Source organism: Engystomops pustulosus, chromosome 7 (assembly GCF_040894005.1).
Source record: "Engystomops pustulosus chromosome 7, aEngPut4.maternal, whole genome shotgun sequence".
In the NCBI taxonomy this organism is placed as follows: domain Eukaryota; kingdom Metazoa; phylum Chordata; class Amphibia; order Anura; family Leptodactylidae; genus Engystomops; species Engystomops pustulosus.
In genome coordinates this window covers 18,864,912-18,883,799 of record NC_092417.1, presented here as the reverse complement: position 1 = coordinate 18,883,799, position 18,888 = coordinate 18,864,912, and the positions used below count along the sequence as shown (strand labels likewise).

Below are 18,888 nucleotides of genomic sequence, written 5' to 3'. Positions count from 1 at the left end.
TTTGACACATGTTTCTTCCTACTTCTTGTGTTTCCTCTCATTTTTATTTCTTTTTCTTTAATGTTTTCATTGTACCATTGCCATTTTCTTGCAGTTGACCATTGACCCTGGATGGATACCCTGCACATCAATTTACATTCAGTCCCGTTATGACATTAAAATGGAAAAAGTGTTTTCTTGTTTTCATCTTATGTTTATCATGCTTATGATTTGTTGAATACGACCTGTTCCTAAATCACTTTCAATTGTTATATTTTTTATGGTACAATAATAATAATAAGCTTTATTTATATGGCACCATCAATTTTCGTAGCTCTTTACAAATCATAGGGTACATATACAAATAAAATATTATATTGTACAAACAGACATGGAACAATAGAAGTGAGGACCCTCAGCACATTCTATGAGGATGAGGGGATGACACAAGAGCTTACAGTCTATGAGGATGAGGGGGTGACACAAGAGCTTACAGTCTATGAGGATGAGGGGGTGACACAAGAGCTTACAGTCTATGAGGATGAGGGGGTGACACAATAGGTTTTAGAGTTTGTATAATAGTCCAGCCATTCTTTATAAGGGAACAGTATAAAATAATTTAATAAATGAAAATTCTGCTGCTTAAACCAGTCATCAGCTGCCGTATTATATACAGGTCAAAGGGACTGCAGAGAAGCCTTGAGCTTGGTATATATCTAGTGTTTTCCGGATAACCAATTGGTGGACGGATGGATAAGTAAAGAGAGTGTTGACATTTCATGCAGTAAGAGAGTGTGATAGGCTTGCCTAAAAAGATGGGTATTAAGAGAACATTTGAAGCTTTGGAGGTTGGGTATTAGTCTGATAGTCCGGTGAAGGGCATTCCAGAGAATTGGTGCAACTCGGGAGAAGTCCTGGAGATGTGCATGAGAGGTTAGAATTAAGGTACAGATGAATCTAATATTACTGACAGATAAAAGAGCACAGGTTAAGTGATTAACTGAGATAAGTGAGGAGAGGTGCAACATTATACAGAGCTTTGTGGATGAGGGTTATTATTTTAAACTGAATCCGGAAGAAGGTGGGCAGCCAGTGCAGGGATTGACACAAACCGGAGGCAACCGTGTAGTGTGTGGTCAGAAAGACGGGCCTGGCTGCTCCATTAATAGTAGATTGTGGAGTAGAGGGTTGAGTGAGTGGAAGACCGATTAGTAGCGAGTTACAGTTGAGAGTGAATTATAGAAACAATTAGCATTTTAGAGGTTTCAATTGTCCAAAGTTTGGAAAGATACAAAATTTGTTTAAAGTTTAGAAAATTGAAAAAAAGAGTACGAAATAGAGGAATGTTTAACACTTTTAAAACTTTAACACTTTTTTGAAATGCTTTTCTTAGTTCGTAGGAAGAGCGTGTGTCAGGAGACCCATCATTATCATTAAACTCCCTGAGCATTGTGGCAATTTTCCAACTCAACTCATTAACACAAAGAAGAAATGTAATCGTGATGCTTTATATAAAGATCAGTAATGCTACCATTCATGTCTGCCTTTTTTAAGAAAGAAAGACGGTCCACCAACACGGAAATAGACATAAATAAGCCGCCATCAACAATTTTAAATAAAATTGAGTTAACATCATTTTTATACTTGGTGGACTTATATCCTAGTGGTCATAAGGTAGGCAAAAGCTAAAACTGTTATTACTAAATATATAACAAACCCATCAATTCTGTTTTTCAAGCTAAACTTTTACCATAGTTGGAATTAGATTTTTATTTTTGAACATTTTTTTATTAGGATGACTTTTGCAGAAATAATTTTTGAGAAATTGCTGTTGTTTTTCATTCATCTTTTTATATGAAAACCTAATAGATAGAAATTAATGTCTTATGGTTTTCATTTTGCCAGACTTTCATTTTGCTTTGGTACATAAAGCTGCATCAAAAACTAGAGTGATATTTAAATTTTTTAGATTGTACTTAAATTGCATTTTGTTGCTGCTTTTCATAAGCAGATATTAAGGCCCTAAGAGGTTATATTTATTGACAAAGGCAAAATGGAACTTCTGGGTGAATATTTACATTCTTTTCACTATGTTTCACCAGCTAAAGACAACTTTGATAATTTTGTCACAGTTCAGGAGGTTTCTATGGAGAACTATAACCAGACACTTCCAGACGTGTTCTATTTACTTGGATTGTCTACTGTCCCTCACCTCCAGGTTATAGGTTTCCTTATGTTTATGGTGATGTATATTGTCGCATTGGCTGGAAATTGTCTTCTTCTCATTACCGTGAGGATCAGCCCAACATTACACACCCCCATGTACTTCTTCCTGAGTAATCTCTCCTTCATTGACATCTGTTTCTCTTCAGACGTAGTTCCTGTGATCCTCATGAATACCCTATCCACTGACAAGAGCATTTCAGTAGGAGGTTGTATGTTCCAGATGTTCTGCTACTTAGTATGTGGGGTAGCTGAGTGTGTCTTACTTGCCATTATGGCTTACGACAGGTTTGTAGCCATTTGTAGACCATTACACTATAGCAGTATTATGAACATGAAGATTTGTATTATCCTAGCACTAACTCCATGGATTATTGGTCTTATAAACTCAACTATACAAGTGCACATCACCTGGAGACTTCCCTTCTGCAGGACTCATCATGTTCACCATTTCTTTTGTGAAGTACCTCCCTTTCTAAGATTGTCCTGCAAAGACCCTTTGCTAAATGAGATATCAATGTATGTAGCAGCTGGGATCATTGTTTTATGCTCTTTCCTCTTGACTCTGATTTCCTATATTTACATCATTTCCACCATTCTTAGGATCCACTCTACACAGGGTAGACGTGCAGTGTTTTCTACATGCACCTCCCACCTTATTGTTGTCACCCTTTATTATGGAACCATCATGTCCATCTATCTTCAGCCTCGATCTTTCCACTCAGTGGAGAAAGACAAGATTGTATCTGTTCTCTATACTGCGGTCACCCCAATGTTGAATCCGATCATCTACAGCATCAGAAATAAGGAGGTTAAGAGTTCTATAATAGCAAACATCCAAAAAATAATTAAATGACCTAAAAACTTTCTGAAGCAATGTCTCTTGTACGGTCCAACCTTGAGAAATAGTGGGTGATAGTATGGACTAGGGCACCCATCACAAAATATGCCATATAATACGTAATCCAAGAACTCCTTTGGTTAAGGTCCATGTTGAGGGGCCATGAGAGGCCAAAATGTCACCGTTGATTGTGTCATATGAATATCACATTTACACTTGGCATTAAAGCAAAGGGGTGCATGGATAACATATTATTTGGCAACTTTCTGAAGTAAGTTATTGTAGTTAAACTTGGTCAAACTCCATTAATTTTCAGAAATGTAAAGCTGTAATGTAAATAGATTGCACCCATGCTGCATACAAATTAAATTCAACTTGGTTGTCTTTAGATATTGATGGGCCTGATTTCACTGTGGAGGTGTAGGGGAGAAGATAAATGAAGCAATAGAAAAAAACTATCCAAAGACTAAAAATGAAGAAATAGAAATAGAAATAGCTCACTCTGATACAAGGATTACATGCTGGACAGGAGGTTGGGAAAATTACAGAACTCAAAATGGAGCGCAAACAACCACAAATACAGTTGTTTTCAAATGAATAAAAATAAATCTCCAGTGCTCATGAATATTTTAAAGGGGAGCTCTAATAGATTGCCATGGGCATCTAAGAACTTTCTTACTTTTAGACAGCTTGACAAATCTGCCCCATTATTCTGCCCCATTAGTCAGTTTTGTGTTTACCTTGGAGCTTGCACCTTTATTTATAAAGTGCTTGTGTAATTATTGTGTCGCGGCTGCACTTTGTCCGACATTTAAGAAAACTGTGCACCTAAAGGGGCATGTTAGTGGTTAATCGGAGTTTGCAACACATTTATGACTAGGTTCCGAAACATAGTGTAATAAAAGTGCACCAAAAAAGGTGCAACTGTGTCCAACAGTGTGCAACTGTGATAAATATACAAGAGAAAAACGTGTTGTGTGAATTCAACTCTCCTGGGTTCCGATAGGACCACTGCCGGTGCTCGGAATAAAACTGAGCTGAGTCAGTGCAACAATTTCAATAACAAAAAAATCCAGCCTCCAGGCATGTATTGCTTGAAAAAGTAGATTAAAACATTGCTTTATTTTTAAGAATAGAGAAAAGAAATTATTCACTCTAGCCGGAGCTCCCAGTTCTTATGCTGTTAAGTTTTCTTCAATATACGGCACTAGATAAGCAGATCCTTCTGATAAAAGCATGTCCATGTTCAGACCAATACCACAACGTTATTCACCAAACTTCCTCTATCATCCTTATAGGAAAATGTTGCTGGAAGGAATATATAGGCACACAAAAATGTTTAAAATGTATTGCACTCACCATACTCACAAAAATACTTTAAAAATGCGCATATCTCATTCAACTGCGGGACGCTAGCTCACAGATTCGCCCGACTCAGGGTTTCGCCTTCAAGGCTTCAACGCCCGGAAGAAGCCTTGAAGGCAAAACCCTGGGTAGGGCGAATCTGTGAGCTAGTGTCCCCCAATTGATTGAGATATGCACATTTTTAAAGTATTTTTGTGAGTATGGTGAGTGCAATAAATTTAAACATTTTTGAACATACTACACCATGTGCAAATTGATTTCTGCATTGCTTTATTTTAATGGAACAAGTAGTCTGCATTCAGCACTCACGGGAAGCCACCAGGTTAAGTATAAAAACAGTCTTCTTTATTAGTATCTCAGGAACGGTACAAACGTAATGTGCAAATGATCAACGCTTTTCGACGCAGCGCGTCTTACTCATGCCTTCCCGTGAGTTCTGAATCCTGAATACTTGTTCGATTTTGATTCTACAACTGTTTTTTACTTCGTGCACTGAGGCTGGTACCAGAGGACTCTGAACTCCAGGTTGTTGGGTGAACTGAATACACACCTACAGGTGTTACATTACTTTTTTTGCTTTTTTTAGACTCAGGCTAGGACTAAGTATGGATTGTTCGAAATGTGTCAGTCTGTCTATATGGCCCCATTATGTTTTAAATTTTTTGTGTCTAATATAAGTTTGAATCTACTTTTTTGAGCAATACATGCCTGGATGCTGGATTTTGTCCTTAATGAAATTGTGTGCAAATGTGTCCAGAGCAGCGCCAATTGTGCCACATAATTGAACACCGTGCCCCACTATAAAATTATCTGGTGCAAGCTGCGCAGGAGTGAGGAAAGCTACACAAAGGCAGATAGAAGCACTCTTTATATATTTGGGCCAATGACTTCCTATTGGTAGGTGTGCTGGTGATAGACTTTATGAACTGGTTTAAAAGTGGGAAAATGGAATATCAATATATTGGTCTTGGTGGATTTTATTAAAGGAGTATTCCTGGAATATGAGCGCTTGATATAAAAAAAAACATAAATTGGCTATAAATTAATTAGTACAACAAAACACAATGGGGGTCATTTATCTATGGTCAGGATGTTTGTGTGTGACTTTTTATGGCTATACTGGCTTTTGGATTTGTTTAATTTATTTTAGAGGTTGATGTATCAGGCAACTGAGAACTGGGGGTTTTTGTGACTTTTTATTAAAAAGTTGCACAAAAGTCGCAAACATTTCTGCAACCTCTTCTAAAGTTTTCCCTATGTATGGCTGGGACTGGAGTTTATTTGTGACTTTAAAACCGTAATTTTTACCACATTTGCACCATTTTACAATGATTTGCACCAAATGTGTGCCCTTTTTATACACCTGCATTTGTATTTTAAAGATATATAAGGTGGAACATTGCTAGTCTAACTTTGCTAGTCTAACTTTTTTGGCTTAAATATGCAAATGCACCAAAAAAGTCACAAATATTATAGGAAAAAAAGAGATAAGCCTAAGATAAATGACCGCCATAGTCCTTGATCACAAAATGGACCTTAAATTGTTTGTTTTTATGTTTTACAAAATCTTATGGGCTTTCTAAAGTAGGCAGAGTTAACTTCAAGATGGCCGACACAGAATACTACATCTCTTATGATCCTTCAGTTCTCTGTAACAGCCCTCTTCCTCCCTCGTATGCTCTGCTCCCAGTGACAGGAGATCCTGCTCTGTTACCATAGTAATGATGTGTAACTGCCATCACTGCACGTTACCCCACTGAGATGACGTCTCACCACAACACTGACCGTACTGCATGCACTGCAAGCAAAAGGACTGCAGCCAAACATAATGGTGATCACTGCACTTGCCCAGGCAGGTGCAGGATATGTGATGTGAACTTGTGACTAGCAGCCACCTTCTGTCCTGTGTCTTCTCCACAGGGACAAAGTCAGGACTGATTAAAGGACCAGTAACATTTTAATTCTCCATCATTGTCAATGTCCACAGTATTTTTCTGCTAAGGGGAGTAACATTTTAAATAACTAATTGCATAGAAGCCTGTATTTTAATAACCATTTGAATATGAATTATGCTTATTCCTGGAATACCCCATTACCAAGAGCAATCCATATTGGACTGTTGCCTTCTTTGAGCTGATAGGAACAGATACACTTCAGATGAGCAAGTACTCTTCTTATTACTTACAAGTAGGGTAGGGAAGACCTAAACCGAAATGTTCCAACCCTTGCTGAACGTAGTGAGTTCAGGTTCCCAAGCCTGAAGTCGGACTTCAGCTCAACCCCACCAGCAGTTAAATCTTCAAATGCTGCTGGCACAAGTTCACATCCATTTTCTCATGGATTGTCACTGTGTGATGATGTCACAGGCAGCAACAATCCTGGGATAAATGGCGGCTCACACAATTTGGCTGAATTCAGCAAACCCAAATCTGAACGGGTCCACTCATCATTATTAATGAGGAACAAGTATCCAATCGCAGATGCACTCAGTCCTCAGTATGAATATTAAACTCACTGGGTAGATGGAAAGTGAGCAGGACACACCCCCTCTGAAGACATGTAGGGGCACATGTATCATAGCTTGGTCTCTCTGAGGTGAATTTTAGAGACATTTGGCAGCTAGTTTTTGCGCCTTATGTATGTTCCTGTGATACATGTTCAGTTTTTCCTATCCTGGCAGGCACACATTTTGGCTTCTTTTAGAGACTTTTTGTTGCTAATGTCTCAAATCCACATAGACATAAGCCACGTAAGGGGTTCCATACAGGAGAAGACACAAGCCATGTGAGGGGGTTATAAACAGGAGAGGACACAAGCCATGTGAGGGGTTATATACAGGAGAGGATACAAGCCATGTGAGGGGGTTATATACAGGAGAAGATACAAGCCATGTGAGGGGTTATATACAGGAGAAGATACAAGACATGTGAGGGGTTATATACAGGAGAGGACACAAGCCATATGAGGGGGTTATATACAGGAGTGGACACAAGCCATGTGAGGGGGTTATATACAGGAGAGGACACAAGCCATGTGAGGGGTTATATACAGGAGTGGACACAAGCCATGTGAGGGGGTTATATACAGGAGAAGATACAAGCCATGTGAGGGGTTATATACAGGAGAAGATACAAGACATGTGAGGGGTTATATACAGGAGAGGACACAAGCCATATGAGGGGGTTATATACAGGAGTGGACACAAGCCATGTGAGGGGTTATATACAGGAGAGTATACAAGCCATGTGAGGGGTTATATACAGGAGAGGACACAAGCCATGTGAGGGGTTATATACAGGAGAGGATACAAGCCATGTGAGGGGGTTATATACAGGAGAGGATACAAGCCATGTGAGGGGTTATATACAGGAGAGGACACAAGCCATGTGAGAGGTTATATACAGGAGAGGACACAAGCCATGTGAGGAGTTATATGCAGGAGAGGATACAAGCCATGTGAGGGGTTATATACAGGAGAGGATACAAGCCATGTGAGGGGTTATATACAGGAGAGGATACAAGCCATGTGAGGGGGTATATACAGGAGAAGTTACACGCCATGTGAGGGGTTATATACAGGAGAGGACACAAGCCATGTGAGGGGTTATATACAGGAGAGGATACAAGCCATGTGAGGGGGTTATATACAGGAGAAGATACAAGCCATGTGAGGGGTTATATACAGGAGAGGATACAAGCCATGTGAGGGGTTATATACAGGAGAGGATACAAGCCATGTGAGGGGTTATATACAGGAGAGGATACAAGCCATGTGAGGGGTTATATACAGGAGAGGATACAAGCCATGTGAGGGGGTATATACAGGAGAAGTTACAAGCCATGTGAGGGGTTATATACAGGAGAGGATACAAGCCATGTGAGGGGTTATATACAGGAGAGGATACAAGCTATGTGAGGGGTTATATACAGGAGTGGACACTACTGTTAATTTGGGATTTAACATGTTGTATTTTAATGCATTTTGTAACCTATTACAACAGCTGATGAGAGGTGATTTGCCTTATTTCATTACTTTTAACATTTGAATTTACAAAATGCATAGTAAATGCAATGTTAACACATATGTTACCGCAGCGTTTATATTGTGTTTTGTAAACACAAATGTTAACAGTAATGAGATAAAGCAAATCACTTCCTCAGCTGTTAGGTTCAAAATGCATTAAAAATGCAATTAAACCGCTACGTGTGACCTCACCCTTAGAAGTAACCAATAAAAAAAAATTAAAAATTCAAGCATTTTCACAAAAGAGGTTACTGTGCAAAATGTTAAACATTTAAAGCATGTGAAATAATTCCAATTTACATGTTAAAATCGGGCCCATGAAAAAAAAGCCTAAAAAGTCTGATAACTGATAGACAAGTGAAAAGTCGCACTAAACATCTGGGAAACTAAGATACATAAGGCACACTGCACAAGGTTCAAACCAAGGCATACTTGAAAAAAGACAGGTGAAAAGTCGCAAAAAAACGTCCCAAATATGACAAAAGTCGCAAAAATTTAGACAATTTGACTAGCAGATATAATGATACATGTTCCCCGTAGTATAACATAAAGTTGATTTTAAGGAGATGTGAGGGGATCATTTTTTAGCTAAATGAAGGGTTTTTATGTAGTTACTTAATAGGGCTCTATGGGAACATGTTACTGGCTGTATTCATTGTGCGGCGAGATTCAGTTTAAGTCTGTGTTTCCATACCCTATTTTTTGGATGTAATTTTTGAAACTAAAGCCAGGTTGATCATCAAGGGATCATGGATCAAAGGAAAAGTATGCTACTTCTACAATACATTCCTAAATACAGTCTTAAACAACATCTAGGGGGCCATTTATCTTTATGTTTCTTCCTGTTTTTTTATGTCTTTTTTGAGACTTTTTTTGTCACATTGCAATTTTTGCAACTTTTTCGGGGCATTTTGAAATGGGCGCCATACATTTATTTATAACATTTATCATTTATATTTGTTTAGACTCATTTATCTTCTATTTTCTACGGGCTAAATTTTGCAAACGAAATTTATCATTTCAAATTTTCTAAAATTTGGGCCATTTTTTGGATCAAAAAACTCCAGGCAAAACAATACTGAATGAAAACTTAGAAAATGGAAAGAAATGACTTGAGACATTTGTGCTACATTATTACAAATGTTTCAAAAAGAGATCTGAAGAAAAAATTAACACAAGTTAAAATTGAGATTGATAAATTGCCAAAATAGCAGACGGAAAATAGACAGGCAAAAACAAAATAAAACACAAAAGATATTTTTTTCAAAGTGTAAAATTTGGATGTTTAAAGGCTAAACAAAGAAACCAAAAACTATTGATCTTAAAATCACTGAAAACATTATCAACCTGTACATTGAAAAGTGAATCCTCAATAATAAGGCCCGTTCCCCACTTGCGAGTGTGATGCGATGAACTCGCATCACACTCGCAACGCAAGCTGTCGGGAACGCACGGCCTGAACGCTGCACCGCGGGAGTGAACTCAGCATGTCAGTTCACTCCCGCGGTGCAGCGTTCGGGCCGTGCGTTCCCGACAGCTTGCGTTGCGAGTGTGATGCGAGTTCATCGCATCACACTCGCAAGTGGGGAAGGGGCCTAAGTTAACCCACAATTTTTTGGTTGGCTGTTTAGAGTTTTGTTTTCTGTCGTCACCCTCCTTTATGGGACAATAATGTCCATCTATTTTCAAACCAAAGCTGCCCATTAAATGGAGACAGACAAGATTGTATCTGTTCTCTATACTGTGGTTACACCAATGTTGAATCCCATCATGTACAGGATCAGGAATAAGGAGGTTAAGAATTGTATAAGGAAGCTCATCAAAAAAACAATCAGAAGTTTCTCAAAATAGTGGATGCTATTGTATCCGTGGTAGTGTTAGAGTCCCCTCTCTCTTGAGTCCACCATCTTTGACACATGTTTCTTCCTACTTCTTGCTTCTCCTTTAATTTTTCTTTCTTTTTTTTAAATATTTTTATTGTTCAGTTGCCATTTTCGTGCTGTTGGCCCTTGTGCTTATGCTTTCGATGGACATTCCACCCTACACATCAATCTACATTCAGTCCCAATATGACATGAGAAAGGAGGTTTTTTTGGGTGTTTTCATCTAACATGTTTATGATTTGTTGAGGAAGTCCTGTTCATAAGTCACTTTCTTTCAATTGTTGTAGTTTTTTCTTTTTTGTACAAAGTTTGGATAGAAAGTAAATACTAAGAGATTGAGAAATGTTTAACACTTTTAGAACTTTAAGATGCTTTTCTTAATTAGAGCCTGTATCAGGAGACCCATTATTATCATTGAACTTTCTGAACTTTGTGCCAAGTTTCCAACTCATCTCATATAAAGATCAGTAATGCTAGCATTCACGTCTGCGTTTTTTTAAGCAATAAAGACATTCAACCAAGACAAAAGTAGAACAAGAAAGCAGCCTTTCTGAATTTAAAAAAAAAATTGGTTAATATAATTTTTATACTTACATGAAATTATTATTTTTTGGTGGACTGACATGGTCATAAGGTAGGTAAAAAACAAAACTGTTCTAGCAAAATATATAACAACCCCATCACTTCTGTTTTTCAATGTAAACTTTTACCACAGTTGGGATAAGATTTTTATTTTATAACATTTTTTTTTTATTAGGATGACTTTTGCAGAAATAGTATTTGAGAAAATGTTGTTTTTCATTCACATTTTTAATCAAAACCTTATAGATGGGAAATAAAAAAAATCTATGTCTTATGGTTTTCATTTTGCTAGATCTCCATCTTGCTTTGGTACATAAAGCTGCATCAAAAGCTTCTGTGATATTTTTACTTTTTACATAGATTGTATTTCGATTGCATTTTGTTGCAGCTTTTATTACGCAGATATGGAGGCCCTAAGAGGTCATATTTATTGACAAAGGCTAAATGGAATTACAGGGTGAATGTTTACATTCCTTTTCTATGTTTCACCAGCTAAAGAAAACTTTGATTTCTTAAGGTTCTGGAGGTTTCTATGAAGAACTATAACCAGACTCTTCCAGACGTGTTCTATTTACTTGGATTATCTACAGTCCCTCACCTCCAGGTTATAGGGTTCCTTATGTTTGTGGTGATGTATATTATTGCAATGGCAGGAAATTGTCTTCTTCTCATTACTGTGAGGATCAGCCCAACATTACACACCCCTATGTACTTCTTCCTGAGTAATCTCTCCTTCATTGACATCTGTTTCTCTTCTGACATAGTCCCTGTGATCCTCATGAATACCCTATCCACTGACAAGAGCATCTCAGTAGAAGGATGTGTTATCCAGATGTTCTGCTATGTAGTATGTGGGGCTGCTGAGTGTATCTTACTTGCTGTCATGGCTTACGACAGGTTTGTAGCCATTTGTAGACCGTTACACTATAGTAGTATTATGAACATGAGGTTTTGTATTATCCTAGCGCTAACTCCATGGATTGTTGGTTTTATAAACTCCACCATACAAGTGCACATCACCTGGAGACTTCCCTTCTGCAGGACTCATCACGTTGAACATTTCTTTTGTGAAGTACCTCCCTTTCTAAGACTGTCCTGCAAAGACCCGTTGCTAAATGAGATATCAATGTATGTAGCAGCTGGGATCATTGTTTTATGCTCTTTTCTCTTGACTCTGATTTCCTATACTTACATCATTTCCACCATTCTAAGAATCCACTCTTCACGGGGAAGACATACAGTGTTTTCTACATGCACCTCCCATCTCACTGTTGTCACCCTCTATTATGGAACCATCATGTCCGTTTATCTTCAGCCTCGGTCTTTCCACTCTGTGGAGAAAGACAAGATTGTATCTGTTCTCTATACTGCGGTTACTCCAATGTTGAATCCGATCATCTACAGTATCAGAAATAAGGAGGTTAAGAGTTCTATAATAGCAAACAACAGGAAACTAATGAAATGCTGTAGATACTTTCTGCAATGAGTTGTTGTAGTTAAACTTGATCAAACGGCAATTATTTACCATATAAATAGACTTTTCTGTGTGATGTCCTGTTCTGAATTTGCACCCACTGTCTACCATATTTATACTTTTCACTCACAAATAGAAATAGAACAAAACCCCATTGTGTACCAGTACCATTTGCTAGTCCGCCATTCTGGGTGAGCAGACAGAAGTCTCCTGGCAAGAGTTGAACCATTATACTTTTCACCAGTTGCTTAAAGAATACACTTGAGTCTTTTTGCGCTTCTTTAATGTCTCCACTTGGATTATCCAGCCCCGCACGAGTGAAGAGTTTCCAACAGAAGAACTCACCCGACCCCAGCCTTACATACGTCAAAATAGAAATAACATGGATAATTATTTTTTTTTTTTAACTTTAAGGTGAATATATTGTATACAGGTTTCATACAAATTCATTTAGGTAATAGTGGGCTTGATCAGGGGCATAACACAGCCATTGCAGTTGTAGCAGCTGCTACGGGGCCAAAATGTAACCATGCTGTTTCCCTGGGCCCTTCTTTCCCTGCTTACCGCAACAGCATAACAGTAAGAGAGGCCCCGCTACAAACAATGTAATGGGGCCCCATCTGCTGTGCTGTCCATAGAGCCACCCACTTGTGCCAGCTGCTCACTCTCCCACTTGCCCGCACAGATGGCTGAACTCCTGCCCAACCGCTGGCACATCCGCCCTCCAGCACATCAGCCCTCTCTTCTGCCTTTCCCCCAGCCCAAAGCACAGCCACCTGCCCTCTACCCTGCCCAACAAAGCCAGGAAAACTGTAAGCCGCCAACTGCCCCAACACCCTGTTCGAACAGAGAGCCAAACTCCCACCTGCTCTGCAATGCTGTCGACCATCCATCGACCAATCTAACTGAGCTCCCTTCTATGGATTACACATCTACCTTTCTGCCTGCACCACCGCCCACCAGGACAATAAAAAAGCAAGTAACTTTATATGTTTATGTGTCTGTGCATATATACAGTTAATATGCATACATATATGCTGTATGTGTATATCTGTTGTATCTGTTTATGTATATGTAAGAATAAGTGTATATGGTGTGTATGTATGTGTATATGCTATATGTATACGCAGAATGTGTGCACTGCATGCACTGCATTCATGCGTGTACGTGCTTTATGGATACCCTGTGGGCACATTTACTAACCTGGTCGGGAGGAGTTCCCGAAAGTGCATTGCCCTCTCCATCCACCTGCACCCAGCATGTGACGTAGTATTATGTCACATGTCGGTAAGGGGTTAATGATCCATTTGAATATGAATTATTCTTATTCCTGGAATACCCCTTTAACAAACAAGACCATTCCATATTGGACTGTTGCTTTCTTGGGGCTGATAAGAAAGCATAAACTTCAGATGGTTCTCTTCTTATTACTTATGAGTAGGGTTGAGCAGACTCAGACCGAAATGTCCAGGTCCATGTTCAAGTCACCAAACCATAACTCAAACTTCAGCTCAACCCCACAATTGCAATGACAAGTGTTAACTCCTCAGATGCCGCAGGCACATGCTCACATCCAGTTGCTTGAGGATTTTTCACTCCCTGATGAGGTCACAGATAGCCGTGATCCCAGGGAAAATGGCGGCCCACACGATTCGGTTCAAATTTGGCTGCTTACCCAAAACTTGAACAGGTCGGTTCATCAATACTTATGAGGACCAAGTATTCAATCTCAGCTACACTCAGTCCTGAGTCAGACTAGGAGGCTGGTGGGAGAGTGTTATCATCAGATCACCCAAGTCTTTAGCACCTGGAATTATGCTTCTGGCATGATTTTTAAAATCAGATTATTGAGAGTGCGTTGTTGAAATGCAGTTAGTGTCTGGCATCCACCAGGCGAAATCATCTTTAGGCCACCACTGCAACTAACTAGAAAAAATTCTAGACTACTCCTAATTAACCTCTTCCCACTCCGCGGTCTAGATATCCACCGCTAAGTGCATTGACTTAGGGCTCAGCTCTGGATTTGAGCCGAACCAGTATCGCGATACATGGGGTGCCGGCTGTAACTAACAGCCGACACCCCAGTGTAACACCAATGGGCTCCAATTGTGGGTGTTTAAACCGTTAATTGCTGCAGTCAGCATGACCGCGGCATTTAACCTGCCTTCCGGGGGTCTTTCCCCTACAATTGGCCCCCCGCGCCTACTTTGGTGGTCACCGATCATTTCTATAACAGCCCTGGGTCCCGATCCGGAACCCACAGCTGCCTGCCAGCAGTGCCTGCAGGAAGGCGTCTATTACGTCATTTTAAAGGCACAGTGTCAGCCTATGGATGTACATTTGTATTGCAAGATATTATCATGAACAAGCAATCAGATGATTTCTTGCTCATGTCCCATGATGGAAACAGTAAAAAACAGTAAAAATAAAAAGTTAATCAATAAAAAATGCACATAATCCCCATAACATATGAAGAGACATATAACCCATAAAAATCTAAATCATAACACAAACCCCACATATATAGTATCACCTCGTAACAACCCATACAAAAAAGTAAATCATTATTAAACCTGCACGATGAACGCCGTTAAAAAAACTTTTAAAAAACCCACCAAAAATTATGATTTTTACCAATTGAATCCCACAAAAAATGCAATAAAAAGTGATCCAAAAAACAAAAGTACAACATGCAAACGTGCAAAGTACAACATGTCCCGCTAAAAAAAACCCCATGAAACAACTCCATAGCCTAAAAAGTAAAAATGTTATGCTACTTGGAAGACGGCAATGCAAAAATGATAGATTTTTCCGCACATTAGGGTTTTACTTGGCAAATTTAGTAAAACGTAAGAAAAAATATTCAAGTATGGTATCCCCATAATCATATTGACCCATAGAATAAAGATAACATGATTATTAGGCTATACATTGAACACCAAAAAAAAGTAAAATATCCAGTGCAGAATTGATGCTTTTCTACTCCTGTCCTCAAAAAAAAAGTTCCTAAATTTTTAACAAAAGGGGATACCAACCCTAAAATGGTAACACTGGAAAAAGCATCTCATCCCGCAAAAAAATTGCCATCACATAGACCCAATAATGATAAAGCTAAAATTTTATAGCCTAAAAAAGGGGCCAGTGAGAAATCTAAAGTTCCTGCCAGCTGCAGGTCCCGTCTTTCCTTTTGCATCTCTGTGCGCCCATAAAACAAGTAGCAGCCACATGTGGGGGGGTCTCTGTGCTCGGGAGAAATTACATAGCAAATTGTAAGATGAGTTTTCTCATTTTATCTTTTGGAGATGTGTCAATTTTAGGGATAAATGAACATATAACTGACATTGACCATTGTAAATTTCACTTCCATTCTGATGTAATTACTATGAAGATCTCAAGGGGTTAACAATCTTCCTAAAAGCTGTTTCTGATAAAATGAGGGGTGCAGATTTGAAAATAGGATGTTTATGTGGGGGTTTTTTGATGTTAAATATGTAAAAATTCATTCAAATTTGTATTTATCCCAAATATAGTCAATTCCAAAATAGTCAATTCTGAAAATACATAAAAAATCAATATTCAATTTGTAAGCCACATGAAATAAAAATAAATTATCCAGACATTTCAAAAATTATGAAAATGTAAAGTAGACACATGGCAAATGTTATTCAACAACTTATTTAGGTGGTAAATCTATGGGCCTGAAAACACGATGATTTCGAATTTCGAAAATGGCAAATTTTTTTTAAAAATGCATCATTTTTTCTTTTTTTTAAATAAATAAACTCAAAAGCCAAAATTTACCACTAAAATGAAGTACAACTACAGATGAGCAAGCACTAAAATGCTCGAGTGCTCGTTACTCGAGTCAAACTTTTTTCCGATACTCATTTCGAATAACGAACCTCATTGAAGTCAATGGGAGACTCGAGCATTTTTCAAGGGGACAAAGGGGACCAATAAAATGTGTCATTTTATTGAGAAATAAGGAAGTCAGTCCTGTTTCTTCGTTTTTTTTATTCAACGGCATATTTGTGGAACTTCAAAAAGGAGAATGACCCGTGTTAAACATCTGCAATGTGTTCTCCACACATATTGTTCTTCACATACTATTGTGAAGAATACCTTTGTGTACTCATGTCTTCTGATAAGTTAGCAGATGTATGGAAACATCTGCAATGTGTTCTTCACACATATTGTTCTTCACATACTAATGTGAAGAACACCTTTCTGCACTTATGTCTTCTGATAAGTTAGCAAATGTACGGAAACATCTGTAATGTGTTCTTCACTGAGAAATGGCAATGAGCCGTTTCGAGTACGCTAATCAAGCTCGGACGAGTATGCTCGCTCATCTCTAAGTACAACATGTGGGGAAAAACAGTCTCAGAATCGCTTTGTAACAGTGTTCAAAAGTTATAACCATATAAAGCAACGCAAGTAAAAATCCGAAAAATGGGGCTGAGCCTTTATTTGTAAAATGGCTGTGTCCTTAAGGGGTTAAATTGCAAAACATGCAAACGTGTTTCCAAACTCTTAAACACACTAGGAAAGATTTCTCATAGTGTCTGCAGACTGAGACAGAACTTCCTGTACGCACCAGATTTATCAAATTGTCTGATGCCGAATATTAGATCTGTGTGTTAAACAGATAACAAATTTGACTCAATTAATAAACTGTGCACAGTACTTTGTACATGGAATGTTATGGACTTGTAGGATGGCCTGTTTTCTACATAACAAACTGCACTCTGTTGACCATAATTAATATACCGTATATACTTGAGTATAAGCCGACCCGAGTATAAGCCGAGGCCATTTATTTTGCCACAAATAAATGGGAAAACTTATATCTAAGTATAGGTCTAGGGTGGGAAATACATCGGTCACAACCTCCACTGGTAATGAATTGCCCCATGCTGCAGCCACCCCCAGTAATGAAATTCCGATCAGCCTCCCCTAGTAATAAAATGCCCTGTAGCAGAGTCCCTAGTAATGAAATGCCCTGCTGCCAGCCCCCTCTCCCACTATGAAGTCCCTATAATGTCAGCAGTGAAGACACTGCAGCATCATAGTGTGCACCGGCTAGCAGAGCGCATGAACGCATCTCTGTCTGCTTTGTTAAAGATGAAGAGCTGAATGGAATTGGAGCCGTGTGGAGTGGAGAAGGCAGCATGAAGGTAAGTATGGAAGGTTTTTTTTTTTATATAGCCTTGTGTATAAGCCAAGGTGAGGTTTTTCAGCCCTTTTTTGTGCTGAAAAACCCGGCTTATACACAAGTATATACAGTATCATGTTGTGTACTGAAAAGCTGGAAAAAATCCAAATGCAGTGACATGTACAAAAAAACCATTTGCTTGCTCATTTTGTTATGTTTTAATAGATTTAAAAATTAAATAAAACCTTTGCGACAAAAAATTATTTCACCATTTTGCTATATTCTTACAGCAATTGGATGTCTTTTTTATAGGAAAGATACTGTTTTTATTGCAACCATTTAGGTGAGTGTCTTACATTTTGATCCCTTTTTATCACATTTTTTATATGTTGCAAAATATTGAAAAAATGTTCATTTGGATATTTGAGTGCTATTTCCCATTAAAGGGGTCACAGATGGAAACAATTGTTTGTATATATTTATAGCTCTGGAATTCTGTTGGTTGATTTATTTTTATTTTAAATATATAAAAAAGCTGATTTGAAATTTTTTTACATTTTTGAAATTTTTTTTTACTGGTTTTATGGCCATCAAAGGTAGTTTATCCCTAGGGGGTATGATTGCTCTGCATATTACACTGTAATGTCTTTGCGGTATAAGGGGACTTTTTTAGTGATCTGTATTGGTTTGTCATAGGGAGACCGATCTGTGCAAAAGACAGGCCTAGGGTCTAATAGAGACTCATGAATGTCATTGCAATGGTTGGTTTATTGCTTGGTTTAATTTGAGTCTTTTTTTAAAATTCTTAGAAAAGTGTGTATCAGGAGACCTGTTATTATCACTGAAAGCTTAAAATATCATTACAAATCTCCAGCCACTCATTTACAAGAAGAAGGAAGACATTTGTGATACCTAATATAAAGTCATGTCATTCTAGTTCTCAGGTCTGCCCTTCTTTTCGTCAGAAAGACACTGAACTGATGTAAGCAGAAATAGCCATAAGAAATAACTAGCCGTGTTGATTTTTTTTTTTTTTTAAATCCAAAATATGTTTGGTTATTTTTTATATATTTATGCTAAAATGAAATGTCCTCTTGATTGTGAGACTACTAACCAAATGGTTTTAAGGTAGGTAAAAAAACAAAAATGTAAATGAAATCATGATTTATTATGATAAAATAAAGGGTATACAGTCCCCAGGTTATGTACAAGAGAAGTTCCATAGGTTTGTTCTTAAGTTGAATTTGTATGTAGGACAAAACTGTATACTTTATAATTGTTTATATAAAGTTTTTTGCCCCAGTGACAATTGGAGTTTAAAAATTTTTTGCTGTAATTGGACTAAGGATTATCACTACAGGC

General features: G+C 38.1%; 2 protein-coding genes across 2 annotated transcripts; both read left to right on the top strand.

Annotated features, from left to right (window-relative positions):
- Window positions 1-2,125: 2,125 nt before the first annotated feature.
- LOC140070037 (olfactory receptor 5V1-like) lies at window positions 2,126-3,058 on the top strand. The gene has a single exon (XM_072116367.1). It carries the CDS (start codon window positions 2,126-2,128, stop codon window positions 3,056-3,058), a length of 933 nt encoding a protein of 310 aa, XP_071972468.1.
- An 8,371-nt stretch (window positions 3,059-11,429) lies between these two features.
- Window positions 11,430-12,383, top strand: LOC140070036 (olfactory receptor 5G9-like). The gene has a single exon (XM_072116366.1). It carries the CDS (start codon window positions 11,430-11,432, stop codon window positions 12,381-12,383), a length of 954 nt encoding a protein of 317 aa, XP_071972467.1.
- Window positions 12,384-18,888: the final 6,505 nt, after the last annotated feature.

Coding starts and splice junctions, on each gene's coding strand:
- LOC140070036 (XM_072116366.1), top strand. CDS start 11,430: ATGAAGAACTATAACCAGACTCTTCCAGACGTGTTCTATTTACTTGGA.
- LOC140070037 (XM_072116367.1), top strand. CDS start 2,126: ATGGAGAACTATAACCAGACACTTCCAGACGTGTTCTATTTACTTGGA.